The following is a 24,784-nucleotide window of genomic DNA, read 5'->3' on the forward strand; positions in this document are numbered from 1 at the left end:
TATTGCGATTAATTAACCGCGGTTAAAAATCGCTGCGAGGCCTAGCAGCAGCGTCCTTCTAAATCAATTTATCCAGTGACACGTATCAGGTTTGGGTCGAGCACCTTCAGATTTCTGTGTTTGCTTTCTACTCCATGGAAACGGGCAGTATTCGGGCTAGAAGAGTGTCTCTCAAGACGGAGCGTGGGACAATTTTCTTCCCCGAAGAAGATAACACTGAGGTGGGGCCTGGCGAAAAATTCTTGACGAACGCTGGGCGAAACGGAAAGAGCGGGTAGAGCTCCCGCCCCAGGCTCCCAGGGGAATCCCTCTGACGCTCGTTGATGATACAAGCGTTGATGACTGTTCGATACTGACTGAGACTCCGACGGCCCGTTTGTAGTTATATTCGGAATGCGGTGATAAGCCGCCGATAGGAAGCGCCACGCTGTGAATGAAGCCCGCGATGAATCGAAGCTCGGGCTCAATTTCGGGAGCGAGTTTTCCGCAGACAGTCCAAAGAAGCTGTGGCAGGCCAGGAACCCGAAGCACGCAGAGGACAGATCCCCTCTTCAAGAGTAGCATTGGGCATGAGGCTTGTTGGCTTTGGCGGGCTCATGCTGGTAACCTGGCACCCTGACGGGAGCTTTTCGTCACCGTGTAATACAGTTGCGCGGTAAGCAGCGCTTTCCTTCTCTGACCGGGTCGGTTCGTCCACAGCAGCGTCGTTATCTGCGGCAGCATCGCACTTTCCCTTCCATTGACGAAACTCGTAAGGCTTTCATATAACCCCCTTGCCTCACTGTCCGGAATATTTTGATTCACCTCGGAGGAGAGATCTTGAGCTCCCGCACGGCCAGGCCCCCCGTTATCCGGGGAACTCGGGCACGAAAATTCTCGATGATAAATTATGATAGAGCGATTAAAATTGTTCGCTCGACACTCCACGTCCGGAAGACCGAGCGAATTCATTTCTACTTCGGACAGCTCCGCGATCGAAAACCATGCCCCAAGAACTCCCATCCTATGCACAAGAAACTCCCATGGGTCTTCGAGCTCTCTCGCGTCCGAGTATCGTCGTCAGGAACTGTCCGCGTAAATTTCTCCTGTAGGAGCTCCTCTCATCGGTATCAGCATAGTGAATTCGCTAGTTTTCTGCCTCGTTCCTGGTTATTCGGACATCGACGATTCGGCCGCGCGCGCGAGATCGCGAATGCGTCTATTCGTGGATGAGTCTCTCCTCCTCCTCACTTGTTCTCCATACCACTGTGGGGAAAGATGAGCGTAGGCATGCGCGCTGCACCGGATGAAGAACCCTCCTTCCAACAGAGCAACAAGTGAGCGCAAGATCTACCGCTCCGAAAAAAAAACTTTTGAAAACTCTCATTATGTTGGCCTCGAAATATTTAACTAAATTCTCACTCACGGCTACAATCAGTAAGTCCAGCGATTCCATGAAACCCATAGACACCCTCCTAGGCTTTTCCGGAGTTCTTAGGATCTCGCGGCGGGAATAACTAGAGAGCCAGACACTGATGGTCTCCGAAGAGATCTGTTAGCGCGCGAAGTTCGAACATTGCTCCGAGGTATTCTCATCATCAGCAGAGAATTTTGCAAAACTCAATTCGGTGACTCCTTCTCAAGAGTTCGTGAAGATGGAAACCTCTTTGTGCTCCAGCTACGACTGTCCCGTAGAATGTGCCAGACGACGCAAAGATAAGGTCGCCTTGGTCAACCTGATGAAGGATGCCAGCTGAACGACCGAATGGTGTCGATGGAGGATCGAATAGAGATTGTAGGAACTTGTGAGGAATCTCGACAGTAGGAGAGGATCGGCAATACTTCAATTCCCGATTGCGTTCGAGGAACACTCTCGATCTTAGCTCGGGAGGGTGATGATTCGTTATCACCGCGAGCATTTCAGATGGCTCATCGTCTTCGCGACGGGCTGCCCACGGCAGATAATGACGCGCGTGCCATCCCCCACATACTCACGCGAAACCTTTCCTTTCCGTCCATTCCAGGACGGAATGCCTCTACTGTCGGATTCATCGGTCTGGGTAACATGGGCGCGGGAATGGCCGCCAACCTGGTCACGAAAGGGGAGACAGTTGTAGTTTTCGACGTTGTTCCGGAACCGGTGACCGCCCTAGAGAAATTAGGCGCGATAAAAGCTGCGAGCCCCGCGGAGGTCGGAAGATTGAGTGACAAGATCATCACAATGTTACCCTCAAATGCGCATGTGGAAGACGTTCTCACAGGGAATGAGGGCGTCTTCAATGGAGCAAAGTCGGGCGCTCTTCTGATCGACAGTAGCACAGTCGACCCTGAGCTTTCGGTCAGAATGGGAAAACTAGCTATGGAGAAGGGAATCAACTTCGTCGACGCCCCTGTCTCCGGCGGGGTTGATGCTGCGAAGACCGGTTCCCTTACTTTCATGGTGGGAGGGGACAAGGCTGACATGATGTCGGCAGAAGAGGTTTTGCTGAAAATGGGGAAAACTGTCATCCATTGTGGTCCAATAGGATGCGGAGGTGCTGCGAAGATCTGTAACAACATGATGCTTGCGATTTCGATGATTGGACATTCAGAAACAATGAATTTGGGCATCAAGTGAGTATTCGGTGAGCAGCGGAAGCATCACCATTCAGTCCCGAAATTTCCTAGGCGTCCGGAATCCAAGTACTCCTACGCAAGGGAGAGCGGCATGAATAAGGAGCGGGATTATGCATGACCAACGTTCAATTGCAGGCTGGGGCTCGATCCGAAGGTTCTCAATTCGATACTGAACTCAAGCTCAGGAAAAACGTGGGTCAGCGACGTGTACAGTCCGGTTCCTAACGTAATGCCGGAAAGACCCTCATCGAAAGGATATCAAGGTGGCTTCCGTTCAGCCCTGATGCTGAAAGACCTTAGTCTCGCTCAAACTGCCGCGACTCAAACGCAGGCGCCGACGCCGCTCGGAGCCTTAGCTCAACAATTTTACCGGATGGCCTGTGCTCAAGGACACTCGGAGAAAGATTTCGGGTACGTCTTCCAGATGATTTCCGCCGGGAGCAAGCAATGATGCGAACTAGGCTTTCCCTACAAATATGACGACGTATGGATCCTGTCTCCTTGTTGCTCATTGCCGTCTATCGACGTCGGGAACTGTGGGAGCTCAGCAACCCAGTCGATACTGAATCCAGGGAGATATCGAGCCGAGAATGTTGACCGAGACCCTTTCGGAGAAATTATAGATATTATCGTGAGGAATAAAAGCTCGACTCCATCCCTGGAGTCGTCTTGAAGTCGACTCTTGAATCACTCAGTCAGTTCTTCACCACTCGTGACGTCAGTGCTCAGGTGGGTGACGCATGGGAAGAGCGGTTTCATCTTTTCTATTACCGACGCGACGATTTCCCCGCTAGCGCTCATGGCTAGGTCATTGCCGGAAGTGAAGAATGATCTCGGATCGTTCATGAAATATCCGGCTCGGGTTGACTCGACCAAGCCAAGTGGTCTTGCGTTCTCGTAGTGCTCGGTTATCCGACTGGAGGCTTCCGTTCCCGCGCGCTGTCGGTCTTCTGGAAGCGAGTCGTTTCGAAGTGCTACTTGATGTCTCATCGTGAGGATTCTGCCGTGGTGCTCATCGGCGTTCGCAGTATTCCTGCCAAAATCATGAGGGCATGACAAGATCCGAGAAGCTTTTCGAAATTATCCGTTGGACTGGGACGATCGCTCATAGGGTGAGGAGCCAGGGGAAACGTAGCCAAGCCCATGATCCGCGAGATAGCGACCATGATTCATTTATTCCTCCGGGCCGGCCGATCGACATGCGGGAACGGGGAGCTCCCTCGAGAAAAGAATCGCTCGCCAAGGTACCATGGATCCTCCCCGCCTCTGCGGTGACATCCTCCGACCCATCGCGCTGATCTTCGTCTTCCGATATCCTCATGCCAAGAGTCAAGTCTCCCCTCCGCAGCTATCCCGCTGGATCGAGGCATCCACAGGGCCCACCTAGGTTCCGGAGCTTCCTCGGGACTTCGTGAGCCTCCGGCGGGGAGAGAATATCTCCAGCAAAAACGCGGCCGTGGCTGAATTGAGCCCATGCCCATAGGACGAGAACACCCTTCATAGAAGAGGAGCTGAGAGCGTGGTTGGTTCTCGGTTCCTGAAATCCGAGGGTTCTCTGGAGACTAACTTGCCTCTGTGGTCGGCGGGAAAATCGTCCGCGAAACTCGTCCGCGGTCTGTAGTATTCAGTACCTAGTACCTCGGGGGAGGAAGATTCGAGGATTTTGAAGTAGTTCTGTCCAAAATCAAGTCCGTCCCGCTGATATGCTGCAAGGCTTGATCATGAGCTCAGAGGTCAGGGGCCAGGGTCCATAATAATTGGAATCCCTCAGGGATCTGCCCGGGGAAAGCGGTAGCCCAGTCTGATTCCGGAGGGATGAAGCAAGACACTTGCGACGAGTTGTCTCTCCCGTCGGCAGCTCGCGCGATGGATTTGAGCTGCACGCAATTTCATTCACCGACTGCGGAGCAGGACGATTTCAGAGCTCGGAACAAAAAATTTGTTCCTCATACATCGGGGGGACAAAAAATTTGTTCCTCATACATCGGGGGTGACAGCTTGGAGAATACTAGATGTTGGGTCGAAAAAATCGAATCTATTCACATTTCGCAGAAGTATTCCTATCATTCCGGTCGCGGTGTTGTTTCGAAAAGTCGTTCTCCATGACCCATCCGCCGGAAGCATTATTCCATGACCGCGGGGAACTAGGCTTGGACGATGCTGGAGCTCGTTCAATTTCTCCCCGATCATCCGAAGACCTCTCACGCGAAGATGTAGAGCGAAACTACTTTCTAAACGATATTTCCCATGAGACCTCATGAGCGCGGACTCCCCCGCGGAATGCTGCGCTGACCGGTATAGGGACGCCACTGCGATTGTTATTTGCCTCGAGAAGGAGATATGTATGTATCTGACAAGGGGAGTGCCGAACATGTAACACGCCGATCGGGCTGAAACTTTGGTCATAGAATCCCCACCCCGAGAGAAGTTTAACCCTAGGATATTATCTGCGTATGGCCACTTTAAGGGTGTTTAAAAAATTTTCGAAAATCCGCCCTTAAGCATTGACTCTATGGGAATAATGGAAAATACTATGAACAATGGACGAATATTGGATCTGCCCGAGATATCCGAAGACATAATATGTTTTTGGATCGCCGGATTCAAATTTGGCGCATCTTCATGAGTCGTATCGACTCCCAATTCCTTCGAAACAGCCAAATAATTAGAGCCTTTCTACATAAACGGAATGGAGCAATTTATTCTGACGAATTCAGTGTACGTGGTAGTCCACGAAGAAGCACTTCACACATAGATTCTGCTTGCAATGTTATGAACGGAATTCATATGAAATGAATCACCGGAACAAACTTCGGTGACCGAGAACAACATCTCGGCGATACTCAGGAAGGGTATCTCCGGCACATCGAAGCCGGACTTGTACCAGCCGTACAACCACATACTTCGGAAATCAGGGTGCTGAAAATGATTATAGATGAGTGATTGGAGTCGAAGGACATCATCGCGGCGGTCGATGCGGCATCCGATCAAGCCTCATGCTCGAGTCATTCGCTTCGCGAAATTCTTCTACATTTGGGAGCAGTAAACGTCCAGCGGCTGAATCAGCGGTGTTGACCCCGGCGGTAGTGTCTTAAGGCAGATTTCTTCGTCGTCCAGTTGGAACAAGCTCTGATCTCGCTGTCCGCCCCAGGAATCGAGATAAAGCACACATCGATCGACTTGGGTGCGATCCAGAACTTCCTTTAGAATTTCCTGACACCAGATCTTCATCAGTCCCTTGTTCAACTTCCCAACTTCCCAAACTTGGTGCAAGTTACAAACAGATTTTTGTATTCCGTTCATAAAATGCATACATTGCAAGCAGAATCTATGTATTAAGTTCTTTTTCTTAGACTACCACGTATGCTGAATTCGTCAGAATAAATTGCTCCATTCCGTTTATGTAGAAAGGCTCTAATTATTTGGCTGTTTCGAAGGAATTGGGAGTCGATACGACTCATGAAGATGCGCCAAATTTGAATCCGGCGATCCAAAAACATATTATGTCTTCGGATATCTCGGGCAGATCCAATATTCGTCCATTGTTCATAGTATTTTCCATTATTCCCATAGAGTCAATGCTTAAGGGCTGATTTTCGAAAAAATTTAAACACCCTTAAAGTGGCCATACGCAGATAATATCCTAGGGTTAAACTTCCCTCGGGGTGGGGATTCTATGACCAAAGTTCCAGCCCGATCGGCGTGTTACATGTTCGGCACTCCCCTTGTGAAACAATTCGGCGAAGAATGCGTGAATGAGTTAGAGAGCTCTAGAGATTCAGAGCTGACCTCGACAGTCGTTACACGAAAACGGAATTCCCTCGTTTACTCCTGGCAAAAATAAAGCTCCCGCTACCGGGTGCTCTCTGTTCTCGTTTCCCGGCTCGACGGATATTCATAATTCGGATCCGCACATCGTTCGCGATACCCGCGAATTCTGCAGATATGAGGACGAATCGAATACTCTGTGCTCATTTTTAAATATTTCAGAGAAAGCGGGCTCTCGGCGAATCGGCTCGACCAGACACCACTCTTCAATCCTAGCGTTCAGCTACTTCTCGGGGATATCATTAATCATTATTAACCCGGTGATCGAGTGACTGTCCGCAATTCCTCATCCGACGACGCTCTTCTAAGTTCGCCACGAGGGGCCACGAGTCTTCTTCTCCACTTCCACGCGATGAAAAAACGAGGGATGTGATATTTGGAAAAGATTCAAACCGCGTACGTACAAGCCAATGTGGAAACGACTGAAGACACTCCCCTCGGACGAACTAGAATACGCTCTATGTGATAAATTCCGCAACGTTGAGGGACGGAAGAGAATCTGCGAACATCCATTTATCTTCTTCATGACGCTTCCGGATATCCTTCGCAGCCCAGGGTCCTGGACGGGAAACACAGCTACCAATAGGCAAGCGACTCCCTGAACGCGCTCGTGTCTTCTGCGAGTTCTTCAAGGGTATTGACTAGATATATGTTGACCGAAGCGCTTGAAAGAGATGCCACTTTCGCATCCTATGCAGTCATCGATCCAAGTTTTGTGGGGCAACCCCTAATGGATCCTGCTTCGGAGAGAACTGAGGGAACACACAACTTCCGCTCGAATCCTTCACTCTGGTTTATTCACGATTCCACACACGTCCTACTCGATTGACATCTCTTACATACTGACTGACTCTACCTTTTTCTCTCACCAACTCCGCCTCCTCTAACTGTCTCTTCAGAACGTGCATTGTGATCTACAACACGAGGGTTGCTCTTTTGCGATGGATAGCCGGAATCGTACCCGGTGTCTCATGAATCTCCCCAGGGCAGATCTCAAGAATAAAGAAATAATGATCATAAAAAGAGCGTTGTACATCGGAGTCCGATTCGACTCTCCGATCGAGACAACAGGGAGTCGGCGCTACCCGAGTAATCCTGCCGGTCACCAGCCTCCGGATATCCTTGTCACCCATGGACCGGGTTCCCGCTGTCAAACTGACGTTGAATATTGAACGTTCGAACGAGCGCGACTCCCGCAAGCTCCTTCCAGAACGAGCGGACTCGTCGAATATGCACATCATTCCGCAGTGACAGTCGGATGGATGAGTCATTAGAGCAGAGATTCGTGATTGCTTCCTGGGACTGGAGAATACCGGTAAGTGGAGAGCATGCTCGTTCATTTTTCGAGCCTCAAGAAGTCGTCAGTTTCCGAGAAACTGCTCAATCCTCAGAGGCGGCCATAAAATTTATCCCGCTTTCCAAGATGAGCTCAGGTTTCTTTCGAGTGCAATCATTGCGGCATCTATCCAATATATACGTGGGCCATCCGGAATACTCCATCGAAGGCCTTATAGAGAAACTAATTCAGTCTTTCGTTTAGAATACCTGATTTTGGTTCCTAGAAGGTGCCCCTTTATGAGATACTGCTCGTATGTTGGAGAGTACCTCTCTATTTATTCCAATCCATCGAAACCTGCAGCATTATCCGAGACACACCTCTTTTTCTCAGACTGCCCGTGAATTAGGATATTCACGGTATTCACGAATTCTGACCGCTGAGAGCTCCATGTGGGACACGGGAATCGATGTCGGGGAAAAATCCACAGCTACCCCAGAAGATGATACGAACAGATGATGTATCCTTGACCTTTGCACGGGTCCCTATGGCGGACTCAAGTATGGAAATCCGAATTCGAATATCCCCATGGACGCAAAGTCAATGTGATCCACGATCCACACCTTATGATTTGTGATTTAGCATGTTCTCGCCACAAATTCTGCGCATAGCATCCCGTCTGGATGAATCCTGGCTGCAGCTATGGATACACCCAGCCATCAAAGGAGAATGCTGAAGGTGTCCTGGAACACAGACCTGCTGGGGAATATATATGCCAGGGGATATAAATTGCGCCAAAGACATACGAAATTGGAATAAGAATCGCCGATTTGATCCGGGACTAGATAGAAGTGCAAGTTTGGCTTGATGCGTCACGTCCGCCGCAGTCGGTCGGATATGTTCAAGAGGCTCTCAGACCTACCCTCTTTCCGGAAAATGTCGATCAGCACAATTTATAGCTGAGAGATCCGCGTGATGCGGAAGGTCCGTCCTGTGAGCGGAAGTCAGGAGGACTCAGCCTCAGCTTTCATATTGGAAGATCTGACCTTATACCAGCAAGACTCCCTGCGCAGGTCGCTTGCCGAGCAATGCGGCAACGGTTATAATAGCGTATTTATACGACTTCTCCGGAAACACTGCGAAGGTCCGGTTGTCTTTTTGCGGACTACTCGAAAGCTTTCGATTGCTTACCTCATGCCGCATTGCTCGACAAGCTTGATCTCATGGGGGTTAGGATCGCGCACTCGAAACAATAAGAAGTTACTTTGACTCAAGGTCTCAGCGACTTCGATAAAAAGCCCATCTCTCAGACCCAGCATTGATCTCTTACGGAGTACCCCAGGGCGGGGTCTGGCTTTTATTATGTGCACTAATGACCGATTCTTGGAGATGAACAATTCGCGAACTACATCCATAGGATATGCAGATGATAGCTGCTTCATGTTGAGTTTTGCGGCCGGAGTTGACCGAGCTGAGATTGAGAGGGTGATTCTCAAAGTGCGACATTGGTCGATGGCAAATGGTCTCTTGCTCAATGCAAAAAAATGTAGTGATATGATATTTGGTGACCAATCTGTAAAACCTTGCCAGCCAATCACAATCCACTCCGATCATCCTTGCGCAGAACCGTGTTCATGTCCTGCCGTTGCCTGTGCCCGACAGACGCGTTATCTGGGGGTCTCGATAGATGACAAGCTATCCTGGAGGCCGCATGTCGCGAGTCTGGTCAAGAAGCTCAGACCGGCCGTTGCTTGTCTTGCGAGGCTTGGTAGATCTGCGTCAGTCATTCTACAGGCCTATCGGGCACTCTTTGAGTCCCACCTGCGATACGGGATCCTAGCCTACGGATCCGCATTCCGCTCCGTACTCAGACCCATTGAGGCGATCCAGAACCGCTGCATCAGAATTATTGCTCGTAAGACAGGAAGGGGCTCCTTAGATGCTACGTATGAAAAATTCGCGATTTTGCAACTTCGAGCATCATATCTCAGTGTACTGCTTAGCGAGCTCCACACCAGAATCGCTCGCATCACCGTTCAACTTGAGGAAAGCAACACGCCCGACTACCCATACGCCACCCGAAACATCAGATACGGTCACATCCGAATTCCGCCATTCCGTCTCGAGCGAAGCAGAAGACTCTACAAATGGCAATATCTGTCTGTCTTCAACTCACTTCCTGACCCTCTGAGGACCTGGACTAGCCGTAAGATATCGGAAAGAAAGAAAAACATCAGATCCTATGTGAAATCTCTGAAACTCAGCGACATCGATAAGTTGCTCCCATAGCTCCCATCATCTCTAGTTTATCCCCCACTCCACTCCCCAACATGCGCTGTCTCCACCCTAAACCACGGACAGGGCTTAGCCCTCGTGGAAGCCAACAATCTTTTCCTGTCTTCACATGTACAAGTTTGGCATCAATAAACTGGGTTGTCTTATTAAAAAAAAAAGGCCTACAGACCTTCCATTGATGAGTTATGGCCAGCGGATGTGCAATGGTCGGCTGCAATCATTTCGACAGAGAGAGGTGTGCGCCTCGTTCGAGCTGGACGTCCTCCCAGTCGGTTACATTTTGTCGCGTGAAGGAAGTCCAACCAGCAAATCGGAGCCACGTCTTTTCGCTCCGAAGATATCAAGGGGCCTAGTCGGGATGATTTTCCTGCGCAGTCCGGTCTCCCTCCTTCTCGCGCTCCACTCCTCCGCTTCAGCGCGCTTATTATACCTTAGGTGGGACACACGACTACCGAACCGATGCTACATGGAATCCTTGATCGATAGCGAATCTGGGAAACACGTTTTTCGTCTTACGGACGCTGCTCGTCCCCGACGGAATCCCGGTCCAGAGGTCCTGTTTCGCTGGCCCGGACACCACTCCTCTACCTCGTTGCATCCGCGTCTCAGGCAATGAGATGTTCCCGCTTCCTTCCCGGACAAGCTTCGTGTTGTGGGAGCTGACAAGTCAGGTTGCGACGCCAGGCTGAACAGGTGGCATACTCGAACCTAGAACGGATAGGAGAGCTCTTACTCGAGACCGACGGCGAAATTCGCTCTGATGGCCGGGAGCATGGCTTCGCGGTTTCGAGGATGAGGGACCGTCGCTTGACTTCGGGGGCGAGTTCTCGTTGTTCTTCCTATCGGGGACTGGGTCATCGAGCGACGTATAGTGCTGATTCCAGAGAGATTCGAAGCGTCTGAAATCGACCTCGGGACATCGGCATCGTGTCTCCACGCGGTTTATCTTTCTCTTACATCCGTAGCATTTGTTTAGAAGGTTCTCCAAATGTTTTCGAGCTGCAACGTTGAGATGAAACATACTCAATCTTAAATCGACGCAATCGTTAGAGAGAATTTCATGCCACACCGCACGAATCGGACATTCCGCACGTGCGGATTTTCTCACGCTAGGATGTCCGCCGCTCGGGAATTCGGAACGAGAATCATTAGTGAAGGATATCCTCGCGGAATGGAGGGAGAGAACTCCGGGAGAACTTGCCGACTGAGTGAGACTTATACTTGCGGAGTTCCCAGGATGTTTCCGACGGTCTCCAATCGCTTCGTATCCTTGGCCGGAATAAAATTAAATAAAGAATCCCTTCGCCGCATTCCGCGAAGTTCCATGAGGTTCGAAGGCTAGGGGAGCCTTAATATCGGACAGGCTGCTAAATCCCCTCGTGCGCTCTAGGATGCTTGGTCCGGAGCCGGCAACTGGGCGTAAACCCTCTTCGCTTCTCTCATCACGCCACCCGAAGATTGAGCGACTGACGGAAGCACTTAGATAGTGACTGAGAATTCCGTCGAATGCGCAGCCGCGGACACCTAATCCGGGCCCTATCCGAACGAGTATCTCTGGGGAAATCAGAATCTTTTATAGCTTCTCCGTTTGCCGCTCCCCCCCCACCCGATAACCCAGGCGTGTGCCGCGGTTCCAAGTCTAATTCTGTCTGCGGTTCGCTGATAACGGGGGCTCCGACGAGAAACTCCTAGCTGCATCGACATCTGCTGCGAGAACGGATCCTCCTTCTGGTTGCGGTTTTGAATGCGAAATTGAAGCCCCAGTGCCGAATCGAGAATATCCTCACGCTACTTCTTCAAGCCCTTCAGCGAGACGTCGGATGTGCCCGAAAGTGGAGTTTTGCTTTCGAACTCGGAGAATCCCACCAACGGAGCGAAAAACCTCTCTGCTTCGGTGGAAGACCTGTCAGGAATAAACGGCGACCCCCGAGAACGGTGACGCACTTAGTGCTCCGTGTGTGGCTTTCAGCTCAACCACCTTGTTTGCACCGACATCGAACATCTAAGCTGATCGTTCTCGAGTGTAATTCGGCTCGCAGATGCTCGACGCAGATACTGCCGACAGCTGTTTGATTATACTCAAGAAAACGCTGCATCCACCAGCTGCGGGATGCCGCTCCCATCTCACCTGGTTTGGGAGCTCGGGCGCGGTTCGCTGCTTGTCCGAGAAGCTGCAAGCAAGACGTCTGGGACGTGTATGGCATTGCTGGGAGCTGGCAATGCTTCACGATAATTTGCGATGAAGTGGCGCGTCTTCTCCGTGGACGGCCAGTCCCGGACGGCGGCTTGCGATCGTCGAACGCGAGAACATGATCCCAAATCCAGCGGTATCGGCTCAGGCGGAGCAGAGCACCGACCATTGAATCACGTTCCACCGAGCGCTCGAACGATGCCTTGAATCCGACATGGAACCACGGTGGGTACGGAATTTCGCGCCCAGGAGCCCACCGCACAGTGGGCCAAATGGCCAAATTAGGTGGAAAAAATTATTTTACACTTCGAATCCGACGCTGCTTGTCTAATTCGATGTTCCGAAGCTCGAGATACACGAATTCGAAGCTCCGCTCATTACAAACCCCGCGTATCACGGAACCGGAGCTCGTGAAACGAAATCATGCGGATCGAATACTCCGATACAAATGAACGAGTTCATCGCGGCCTCGACGGCATTTCTTGTGCTTCTTGCGAAGCTTCGAAGTAATACGACTGACTTCATGCCTCAAATCTCGTCGGTTGATCAAATGGCGCTCTTCCACGCTGTCCACGCATTGCGAAAAAATCCATCGTATAAGTGAATCTGGACCGTCGTCATCCGGACACTGACGCCAAAGTGGAAATTGGAAAAATTGAACCCGCGGCACAGAAATCTCGATTCCTGAAAACAGCAAGTTAGTCTCGAAGGTCTTACGATCCCCCTGTTTGGGGCATTGGAACTCGAGAAGCGCTACGAAGCGCGGTCTCTCAACAACTTTTGTGGGAAGTTTAGAGCCGGAACTTTAAAAATATATATTTCAGCGAGGGGACACGGGGGGCATGTCTCGTATTGAATAATCTACTTCCTCCTGATTCTATGGGAATTAGGTTTCGAAGAAACACTCTATTTAAGACCGTAAACACCGATCGTCCGCTCTCAAATCGTCTTGGATGCGGACTTGAGAAGTACTTCAACTCACGGCGTGTTCCTTTTTCGATTCCGATATCTTTGTCGATACTCTCTCGAAGCAACAAAACACAAATGAGAAAAATCGCGGAAACAAGCTCCTCTGGAATCGTATGAATCATCGACTTTGGCTGTCTCTCCACTTCATTTTGATCGAAGCGGAGTCGGAAAGGATTGTTGCCCGCGTCTTCCCATGTTCCGACGAGATTCCGACGCTATGTGGGGTGTCAAATTTCGAGCTCGACTTTTGTCCGCCTAATCCGGCCATTTGGCCCACTGTGGCACCGCCGGAAAGCCGAGGGTTGGGGAAGGGGGGGCGGAGGGACGAAGAGTGAGAGGACGGGCAGTAGCATGAGGTCTACACGGAGGGATGAGGCGATCAGGGGAGTTGGGCGGAACGAACGAACGGAAAACATTGAGCTCGAGGAAACCAGGGATCAAGCGGAAGTAGCTGCGGAAACAGGAATAGGTTCTGGGAAGTGAGGGAAACGTATCGAGTGTATGAGGGAAGGCAGAGGATTCGAGGGACCGTATAATCCGTAGACGGGAAGCGTTAAAAATCGGTTGAATATCGAATGATAATACGAACGAGAGGTACAATCAGTCACGTAGGTCCTAATCTGAGACCGAAGCAGGAGAGAACTATGATAGCGGAAGCGTCACGATGGAATTCCTCTAAGAAAACGAATATCAGGTGGACTATCATGACGTCCGGGTGTTCGGGTACGGGAGCGATATTCGAGCTGAAGGAAGGCGGACCTGCAACAGGACTTCAGTAATGAACGCTGGCTTGGACGCAGAAAATACGACAATATCGAAGGCGGTCGTGGTCGAGAGCACCCTAATGGCCTCGCCTGCAAATGCGAGACGGCAGGGGCAGCGCAAGGTTACGCCCGAGGGGCTCTCGCATGCCCCATGAGTCTCCATTGTTGCGATCCGTCCTGGCTGCTTCCGAATGGCCCCACTTTCGACGGACGGCAACTACCACAATACTCCACGACAGGGCGATATAGAAAGAGCTCCGTGTATCTTATATCTATACACCTGCTCCTTGCACAAATCTCCGTCGCGTTGCTTCGATTTCGTAACTGATGAGGGGCGGAACTGAGCCGGTGAGAGCGCCACCAGAGAGCTTCAGCCGATTGTTTCGATGCTCGATAACAATGCTCTCTGCAGTCGCCTTCTCCTTCCGAGCGGTTCGGCAGGTGACGAGCATTGCTGGAGCTCTTGCCATGGACCGGAAAATTCCCCCTCGGCCCCCCGGAAAGCAATCCCTCTCTGCGAGTTTTTCTCGAAGCTCGTTGCCGAATATGAGGGGGCAGAGCTCCATTGTGCGATAATGGTAGAAAGCTCTTCGCTTGCTCATTGATGAGAACCGCCACCGGTCACTAGCCCTCCGTGAATTTTTCCGCAGCTCTTCCAGCAATATGAGGGGTTCCGTCTCATGATGTCAAAGTGATGGAGACTCTCGGCGGAAAACAGCCCTTGGGGGAGATCCGGTAGCGGGACCAGAGGAGGTCCGAGACGTTTAAATCGAAAGCAAGGGATCAGTCGTTGTTGGCCCCTGACGAGAAAGAGGCTGTCAGGAGAAATCGGAAAAGGTATTGGCTTCGAGCTCGGCATTCGAACGGTAGGCCCGGAAACAACGAGCTTACGATGGAGGTCAGGGTAGCGATTCTCGTGTGCAGGTCGTGCTCGGCAAATGATAATAATCCGCTTCATGCGACAGAGTGACTTGACGTAGTATCCAAACTCGAATCGAGTATTGACATGAGGGAATCTGCAACGGAGTCATTACTCATCACGCTTCATGAACGAAGTCCGGAGGAACCATCTCGACCGCAGAACAAAAGCCGTTACACCGATATGTTTCATAAAGATATGAGTCCAGGTCACGGACGCCGAATCCCGGTCACAGCCCCGCCTGGTCCGCGTCGGGGATTTCCTTTGCTGCGAATATGCTCGCATTCCTCATTATCGAGCTGAAAACGGATGCTGAGCGCCTTGTTCATCCAGCGAGCGAGAACGATCTATGTCATCGCGAGGGTTCGAGGTCCCACACTGGTGATCCATTTATACGCTAAGCCCCGCTTCTGCCATATGAGGAGGTTTCCTGACAACGGAGTCGATTCGGGGCCTCGGTGAGAGCTCAATCAACTTTTCATCGTCCGAGGCGGCACGACGGAAGGACGTGTCATCTCGGTTACTGTTGAATAACGAAGAGAAGATAAATCGTGGCAGCCGCGCTCTGCCACTCAGGTTGTCCAATGTTCTGATCTCATCCCTGTCTGTCGAAGGGTATTCCGCAGATTTGAAGAATCAATATCGATCAATGTCAGTGCGCTGCCGAGGCTCAGATTTGGATGGCTCGCGTGGCCATACATATACATATTCAGGGGGAACCCTTGTTTCCGAGCGAATATGCATGGAATCTCAGGAACTTCAGACCTCAGCTGATCACCAATCGGCTCCTATTCGTTCGCACATGTTCCGAGAAACTTCACCTTGATATCAGGATGGAGGACCACAACTCCTACAATTTTTTTTCACCAGAATACATTATATTTTATATTATATTATAAAATTATATTTTGTTACACCGTCTCTAAGTTTACTCGTGCATTCCACGGACCCCCTTGAGGAGTCATGTTGATATCTGGTGCAGATGGTCTCTCCCTAACTTGGAATAGTCGCTATATTCTCGGGAGGTGGACTATGACGTCAATGGCTGTCAAGGACTCTTATTCGCAGAGCGAGGAAACAGCACAAGTGGAAATCGTCCACTTCTGACGGTCAGTGCCAACATCTCATGACTCCCATCGAGATGAATGATTTCTGAGGGGCCGAACGGCTTGCAGCTATTCCTCGGTGAACACTTTGCTCCGTTTCAGGACTTTTCGCGGAAATTTCACCTCTATGACCGAACAGGAGTTATTGATTGATGACATCTCTGTATTCGGAGAATGCGGTCCCAACAGGAAACACAGAAGCTCCGCCCGATCACTTCAACTCGAAGGCACCCTCGTGAGAGGGAGTTACGAAATCTGTTATCTCCTTGAAGAGCAAAGCTGTTGTTCCGTTTTGATCAACGACGCGTCGGCCGATTCCCCGGATTCCACTCAAAGCGGAGTCCGCACTTCAGAAACTGCAGCTCACCTCAGACTCGGAACTGAGGCCGACCCTCTGCCGGATGTGACTCTTGGCTAGACCACATCGTGAGTTTTCCTCTAATGCGCTGTTCAGGACAATACACCGTCAGTATTGAGATCCAGCGAATGTCTGAGAGTGCTCGTTCTCCCATTTGCATCCAGTCTGCACTCGCCTGAATTCCGGGAGGAATGAAGAGCTTAGAATGCGGCCCAGAGATTTTTAGGCGCGAGTCGCTCCTCACCGCCGATTCTCAGCTCAGATTGGAACGCTCCGCAGAGTCGATGTCTCTTCTTCCCATCGGAAAACTTCGGTTGAGGGCTCTCCTTCAGATCGCTCCTCCGTCTTTTCTTCCCTGGCACTGAGACCACGAGAGGAGAATTCATTGTATTCCAAGCTTCGAGGCCTTCGATGTTTGGGTGCGTATTCACGAAGAACCTCCCATCGTGAGACTGTCGCGTACGAAGATCCTCTCGGATGACGTCTTTTTATTCCCGACTCTGCGTACGAGCAGGCACGCACATAAGTAAGTCGGAGTCACACGATACGTGAGATCCTAATAGACACTGGCGCGAAATCGATCAGACGGAACGGGCTCGAGAGCACCGGGAAATTTCGATGCGATCGTATATGGAACCGAGTGTGAGTCCTCACCGGCAACGCGTCCCAGCCCACCGAGTTTCTTTGTCCCCATTTTCGACGCAGTAGTTTCCCGATGCTCCTCCTCGATATATACGTTTCTGGGCCTCATTGAGGCCTATTTCCCTCCATCGAGCGCACCGTACCCAAGCAACTCCAGTCAACAAAATCATGGATCTATTGAGTTGTTGAGCGAATCGATGTTAAGGAAATTCCAGAACTGGGGTCTCATATTCCTGTCCATCGCCGTAGCCTGCATCACCGTTTATCTGGTTTCGTCTCAGAGCCCGATTGACGCGCGGAAGGGAGCCTCCACGAGCTGTTTATTGCTCGTGGTAACATTCTTGAAAAAGAGCAAGCTCTCTGACTCCGCCTCCTAGCGAAGACATATCAAGCTGGGAGCCCGACGATACGCGGCTAGTCAATCGGCTAATCAGATGCTTTGATCCGCTTATCCGCTCATCCATCATCTTAATATGACTCTCCCTTCAAGACACAGGTTTTTTCGACAATGCCAGAACAGCGATAGCTCATAAGAAGAAAAATGTTTCCTGAAGCCTGAGCTGAACAGGACATGAGTGCAGATCTCGTCGAGGGCTTCCGTTCGCACTACTCACGCTTTCGGAATCCGAATAGGATGTCTGTATGATTTTCAACGCGCCTTACTTAGACCCAGGATACAATCCAGTCTCGATGGACTTCGGATCATCGCGCTCGATTCGGACTTGTTAAACCACAGGGATAGATGAGGGTTTGATGCGCCTCATTCTAGACCCATGCGAATCGTTGCATCGGGTCTGTTCGCGGAGTATCCCACCAAAACCCTCGTGGTCGGTAAACCGATCTCGTCGCGACCCCGCATAAGGGGAGTATTCTCCATTTGAAGGGTTCCCATGCTAAAAGTTCTTCGTCTTCACGATTAGTATCTCTATATCGGCTCTGGTCTCGCGACGAATCGAACTCTCAATCGTCTCAGGGCTCGTGAAAGGCATGAGATGCTATTCCGCTCTAATATGTCGTCAGTGTCCGGAGACGCGAATGGTGTCAGCGATTCTCATGCTTATGGTAAGCAATCTGACAAGAGACGAGCCGCGTATACTCGACTGTTCGGACAGGCGCGTAAGGCCGCGTGTTTCATCATTAGAACCAGACTGAGAGCCCCGACGCCAGTCATGTGGGCAAGTGATGCGAGACCTTATAAATAGGGCAATATCGTTTTTCTACCTAGAGAAGACACACCGGGAAAACTTGCACCACGATAAGGAACATTGTTCCGCGCAGAGAACCCATTGAAAAATTGTGAGGCATGCCCTTCAAAGCTAGATGAGATGGAATACGGTTACGATTTTCCGAATCAGGAAGCAAGATCCCCGAGAAGATTGAGGTTTTTCGTTACAGTCTCGGCTGCTGGCGGGTGTCGCTCTGAAAGTCCCAATCCGACCGGACTCCGAACCTGGTGGGCTCTCGGAGTCAAAAGACAAGCAGCAGAAATGTCACGACCTGTGGGTTCAGAAACTCGAGCTCTGACGTTGCGCTCTTTGTTCCGTTCGTTTTTGGTGGAAAAGTAGTGACGCAGGAAATTCCACCCCGCAACGCTCTACTGAGGGCTTGACTACTTCTGCTGATAGAGAGAGCCCGTACTCCTCTTCGGAAGGCTTTCCGGGCTCTGAGAGGAGAACGTAAGCCGATATTGCGAAACCCTGCGAGTTCGATGTGAACCAGATAGAAGATAGACGGTCAAGTTCCCTTCTCTGCTCGAGCTATACCCAGAGGGTATGGACGGGCACGAATGTGTCCGCTCATATGTACTATGTACACGAGGCAGCCCTGATGATGAGATTGATTCAGTGGATTTTCTCCCGGAAAAAGCGATACGTGTTAGGAATCGCTGTGATGTCGAGCCCTGATAAAGAAGCGAATGAGAACAGCAGAGGGATTCGGATCCGAATCGGGGAGCCACGCAAGCCCCGGATAGCAATGGGAGCGGAGATGAGATTCTCCGAAGTTTTCGAAAGCGGGAAAGTCTATGCGAGTTGGGTGCTGATACGTTTCTTGGCACTGATCACTTAGCTGGGGTGAGCCAATTCACTCGAAAGCGTTCAGATCGCCCCGCGATAGGGTTGTGGGTGAGATATTCCCGCATCCCTTGCGAATCTATGCGGAATTCCGCGGCCACCACTCCAAATGCTCGATCAATTGACGCCACAAGCCACAATGCGCTGGATCACGATACCGAATCTTTTTTTTGATTCTTCAAAAAATATTCCCTCCACGAGCTTTCCTGCAAGTGCTTTTAGCTTTTGCTGTGGACCTGGAGGCCTACAAGTTGAATGATCGATCCGTCTCTTGGACCTTCTGAATATCTGAACTCTGGACGGCACTCCGGCGGACTCACGCTCGAATCAGCAATGTGGAAATTCTAGCATAGGTATTAGCTCCAGGGTTCGGAGGGTGGGATGCGAATTCTCTCAGAAACAAGGCCTCCATCGAAGAAAACTCCAGTAAACTCTGGTCAGCCTCAAAGAATTGGTTCGACCTATCCATATCAGTCTTCAAAGCACCCACACCTCATCGCTTGTCACTGGAATGGAAACGAAGCTGGGTCTATCTCTCGCACCCGCAGAAAAGCGCTGGACCCGAATAGTCATTATCATGGCCTGACTTCAAAATCACTCTCTTTCCATCATGGAGTGACCTAGAGCTCTCAGAACGATTGCTGCATAACCGTCGCCTCGGGCTCACCAAAGCCATACGGAAACTGCTGCTAATCAAGGCTGTTTACTAATACGTCGATCATTTTGTCACTGACTATGATCCAACGGATGTAAACGGGCATCGAGTGCGATATTCTTCAATGGTGTATCAGCATAAATACATCATGAATTTTGTATTTTCACAAGCCCCTTCTTGATTCCCCCTGAGTCGAATAAATCGGTTCGCTTCTTTGTCGTGTCGCACGTACTGATGAACATCCCTCACATTCTTCATTTGTGAGGTAAGCTCGGGGAGACGGTCGGCACCCAGCTCTTCGAACCAATGCACTTCCCGGACCTGATCTTGCTTACTTAGACTTGGAGTTTATCCGCTCGAAAGAGGTAGAACTCTTCTAGCGGACAAGACATTCCGAGATATTTCAATTCGCTTTGGCTCGATGATCAAGGTTTCGCGCGTCATTGAAGCAGTGAATCCAGAATACCTTCTCATTTATGGAGGGCTAGGAACACACATAAGGCATAAGGCTCAACGATTGCCGACGATGTTAGCAGGAATAGGCCATTTCCTATTGTTGAAGGATATACCAGCAGCGGGACAACCCGGGACAATCACATTCACGATCTAAAAAAACAGGCGGCAGGATTCTCGGGATGCCAGCCAGGCCGCTAAATACGACCGTGAACCCTACACATAAATGACGAATTGTTGGACATTCTCATATGAAAGCTCCTAGAATTGTCACTCTCAATTGAATGCCATTGACAACACTTTGTAAAGGAATCTCGGAGGCATCTTCCTGCCATCGAAAAACCAAAGGAAGGGAAATAAATAAATAAATAAATATCCATGGGAGATCCTATTCAGCTTATTTTTCCCTGCATTGCTCAACTCGCTTTCGTTCCTAAAAACAGTGAGGCCGAGGAATTCTGACTCTCTCGTTGTCAGGAGGGTTCGAGAGTTCCTTCTTAGTCATGCAAGATACCTCGCTATGCTCTCACATAAGCTCTGACTTATTCGGATTCTTTGCCTTTTTGTTTGATTTTTCCTGATGAAGGGCGGGCCATGGAAGTCCGTGATCCCTCTGATTTGTTCAAGGATCTCGTCGGCTCCCGGAAGTATAGGTTGCGGCGCAGAATCGAGGAAGGGCAGCTTGCACGCAGTCGAGGCTCGTGGAGGGATCAATATAAGGCACTCCACACAACTCCTGCGGAAACCTTCATTCGTTGTCGGCGACCAGCAACCGCCGTACCCGAAGTCTGATTGTAGCATGCGCCCGGAAGATTATGTTCCCGAGGAATTTGTTCTCCGTGGGCGTCCCGGGTTCGCCCTTGGAGGGAAACCAGATTTCATTCCCATCAGATATGGTGGAGTTTTTATTTAAGGTTTCCCGCGCATTCATGGAGAATGGTACCGAGAAAGGGAGGTCCGATATTCCCGCGTCGTGCGACACATCAGACTTTTTTTTGCATAAAAATACCAATCTGCTTTTTTAGGCAAAGCGAATAAAATTCTAGGATATAACCCTTCCACTCAAGCTTCAATTCATTCGGCAAACATCCAACCTATCTGGCAGGGAGGAGAATACTCATCAAAGGAGACGGTATGAATGCCGGCTGCGGTCGGGCAATCCCAGGAAACGGATCCCCTTCACGCCGCGCCGCCTTACAGAGACAACACTGAATACTTCGAGGCGAGCTGCCGAATGCTCCGCAGATGATTTGGACCCTGTTCCCAATTTAGACTTCGCACACATATATCGGACACAGAAACTCAGGGTCGAGATTAGAATGCCCAATACGAGAACGATGAAATGAGCGGCGAAATCTCTCAGATGGAGGACGCGTCCTCTGCCATGAGGTTGCGCGCCTTCCTCACGATTTCCGAGGGCGTCCTCCAGGTACTTCTTGAAAAGACCCGCTGCGTGAACGCGCGTGATGCTGTGAATAGAATAGACAACATAGTCAGTCTGCAGGCCCTGGTGCGGGAAGACTCGCTCCGGACGGCTTCGAGTTGAATTGCACCTCTGGAAGCGGTGTTCAAGCTCCTGTCGTGAAATCTGAACTCTCGCCCCTGCCATCGCAGCGAGCAGAACTTCTGTGGGATACCCCGGACTGCGTCTCTCATTATCAATGTAATACTCACATCCGAGTCATTTCCGGCTTTAAGAAACACTTCTTCTGGCCGAGAATAGTAGTCAGACTGATGGTGAAGAAGTCCTTCGCCGGGGTGAGCTTGTGCGTTAAATGGAGCTCGATGGTGGCGCTCAATAGAGCATTCCTGCCGTCAATGTACGCGTACCTGGGGAAAGGAATTTTCAGAGAGAATTTCATTCCCCGAGAGGGCCTTCTCCGAACCTAGGGATAGGATTGGATCTGGAAATATTCATAATGCTTTGGTCACCTCTCGTGGAGAGACTTCAAGACGCCCTCCCTCAGATTGACGACCAGGAGCTCAGGTCGTCTTGAAGTCTGTTTCTTTAGAAGGTGGAAGATTGAGTTGTCCATTGGGTTCTATGATTGATGAATTTGTCAGCTCGCATAAATCATCAAAATCTGATTGAAGGAGGAGACCAGACGGTATGAGTACCGATAGACCTACGTTGATCATGTCCGATATCGAGGTAGCCTTCAGTGTGCCCCCGCTGTAGGTTTTGCTCCGAAGAGCAGCTTCGAGAGCGGCCATGTTGTCCACGCTCGTATCATACAGGCGAACATTCAGGAAAGCGAGTACACAACCAGAGAAGGAATTTCCCAATAAGAGGCAGAATACCGCCCAATTCATCAGCAATATGCGATAACTGGCAGAAGAGAGTTTCTCATAGCCATCGTGGGCTGCCGGAGAACAGATAGTTTGAGTTGGATTCGATGAAAGAGGATAATATTGAGCATAACTCAAAATTGATATGAGCCATTTAAAAGCTCAGGAGCATCTTCCATGGGAATGCTCCGTGGATCACCGTATCGTACTCACTCTGTCTCAGTAACAAGGCCAACATCAACAGGTAGTCGGGACTCAGCCTGTTCTGTGACCCGGCGTGAACCTGCGACGATATCAAGTGGCAAGCGCTCATAGCCGAGAGGACTGACGCGAATATCAAACACCAACCCTGAGAGACTTCTACCATTAGTTCCCTGACCGAGAACGAATCATTCCGTTTTCAGCCGAGGCCGCTGAGTCTATTAGAGGGAAACTTGTTGCTAGAGCCGTAGAAGAGCACGGATACTTGCCCAGGGGTCGAACACCCACAACATGGTGTAGACCGAGTTTTTCTCGAGCGGTCGCCGCGCGATGAAAGTTATCACATCGATATTGTAGATGTAAGAGCAATCAATTACGGCGGTCCGAGGGAATATACACGCTATCTCGGACATCGAGAAATCCACTTCCTGCTCGGATGGAAAAGACTTCTCTCTAGAGCCGCCCGAGACGGAGGAATGGGTAGTTCAATTTGGTGCACTCTCTGACGCTTCCCCACCTTGTTCCATACATCCGCTACCATTCCGTTCCAGTCCTTCGCTGTTGCATTGAAACTTCCGAACGCTTGCTCGGCTTGCGCGACGAGTTCATACCTCGAAAGAAAATTATTCATAGTAGATCAGTAATAAAGTATTCACCGAGCTCAATCTTTGACGCAGGGATAATTGCAGGTCGGGATATCGGAAAAAAAGTCTATGGAAGCACTTTCCGAACACAAACCGGAGGGTATCCAGCAGACGGAGCTCCAGCACCACCCGGGTGAGAAAAAGGAATAGATCTCGGGTGGGGAACTCGGTCCGAAACCGTCGAAGTCGGAGGATGGAGGGGATGAAGCATTACGCGGTCAGCAGCTGATAGCGTTCCGTGGCGTCCAGTCTACAGTGCATAGATACCTTCATTGATGATTAGTGATTCAGCGGACAATTGAACTCACGTCGTATTCAGTTTGTTGCAGATGTCTCTCAAGAGTAGGAAGTCATTCCCCGCGTATGGAAGAGTTCTCCCGGAATGATTGAAGACCTTGATGTGCGGCATTCTCTGCGGAAGAAATCGAATCAACGCAACGATCCAGCTTGCTGAGGGAAGGAAACGCTTGCGATAGCGATCCCGAGCAGTCCCGCTCGCGATGAAGGTATAGTCTCCCTGGGCCTGCATGGAAGACGGACGACAGGAACACGATGATTGGGAAGGGCGAATGCCTACTCACGGGGATGTAAGTCCATCGCAGAGAAACCTCACTCGGTTGGAGAACTCGGAAAACGTCACCCCTCTTCCGAATTATTCCACACTCACTGCAAACCGTGGCGTAATCGTGGAGCAATCCCGCATGAAACGAGTAATCGGTCACGTGTCTGAAGAAATCCTGAAATATCGTTCTCGTAATCAACCATTTTACTTAATAAGTCCATCGCGAGGATTCCGTGACCATCACATGGTCGAGAGTCGAGATTATCATCGGCGCCTCGAGACTCAACGTCATCCAAGGCTCCGTGACCTTGCTGTGCAGGAAGGAGTGACGGATCTTCGATCGGATATAAGGAATTCTGGAAGGTATCCTCACGATAACACCATTCCCAACTCCTCGGAAACGGAAGATCACCAATTACTACTGACCATAATGGGGAAAGGCTCCTCGTGTCTTCCTTCCTCCCTCTGCACGAAGAGGAGGCCTTGGCAACACTTGATGTTGAAGTCAATGCCGATGGAATTCTCAAAACGATCAATATCACGAAACAGCCAGCTGCACCAGATGTCGACGTGACCCTTCAGCGGCGTCTGTGGAAAGCAACAGTCATCTGTAGCTTGTCAGTACTCATCAGCGAGACCGGAGCCACACCGGGATCCATCAGGGCGAACGTTGTTCGAGCTGCCCCACAAGAGTACAGCATTGTTCCCCCGGATTCCGGGAGGGCCACTCACATAAACGTTGAGCGCTTGTCGCAAACTCCCGATCGGAATCTCTATCGCGATCAATTTATAGTCGATATACGGCATGTGATGTGTCGTATCCCATTCGTGCAGTGATTCCATGGTCCGGATTTCGTAGTCGCACTCCACGTGTTTCAATGCTGCGAGCATTGGGAGAGGGATCGTCCTCTTTGAAGCGTCCGTCAAAATCATCCAGCGGAACCGATATCCAGACGCAGACACCT

The 24,784-nt window shown here is 50.5% G+C and overlaps 1 protein-coding gene across 1 annotated transcript; it reads left to right on the plus strand.

Moving 5' to 3' along the window:
• Window positions 1-1,259: 1,259 nt before the first annotated feature.
• Window positions 1,260-3,254, plus strand: LOC100898683 (3-hydroxyisobutyrate dehydrogenase, mitochondrial). The gene is made up of 3 exons (XM_003740034.2): window positions 1,260-1,416; window positions 2,004-2,592; window positions 2,731-3,254. The coding sequence occupies exons 1-3, from the start codon at window positions 1,368-1,370 to the stop codon at window positions 3,044-3,046; spliced, it is 954 nt and encodes a 317-aa protein (XP_003740082.1). The 5' UTR covers window positions 1,260-1,367; the 3' UTR covers window positions 3,047-3,254.
• The last annotated feature ends 21,530 nt before the right edge of the window (window positions 3,255-24,784 follow it).

The sequence above is a fragment of the Galendromus occidentalis genome, unplaced genomic scaffold, assembly GCF_000255335.2.
Source record: "Galendromus occidentalis unplaced genomic scaffold, Mocc_1.1 scf7180000076709, whole genome shotgun sequence".
In the NCBI taxonomy this organism is placed as follows: domain Eukaryota; kingdom Metazoa; phylum Arthropoda; class Arachnida; order Mesostigmata; family Phytoseiidae; genus Galendromus; species Galendromus occidentalis.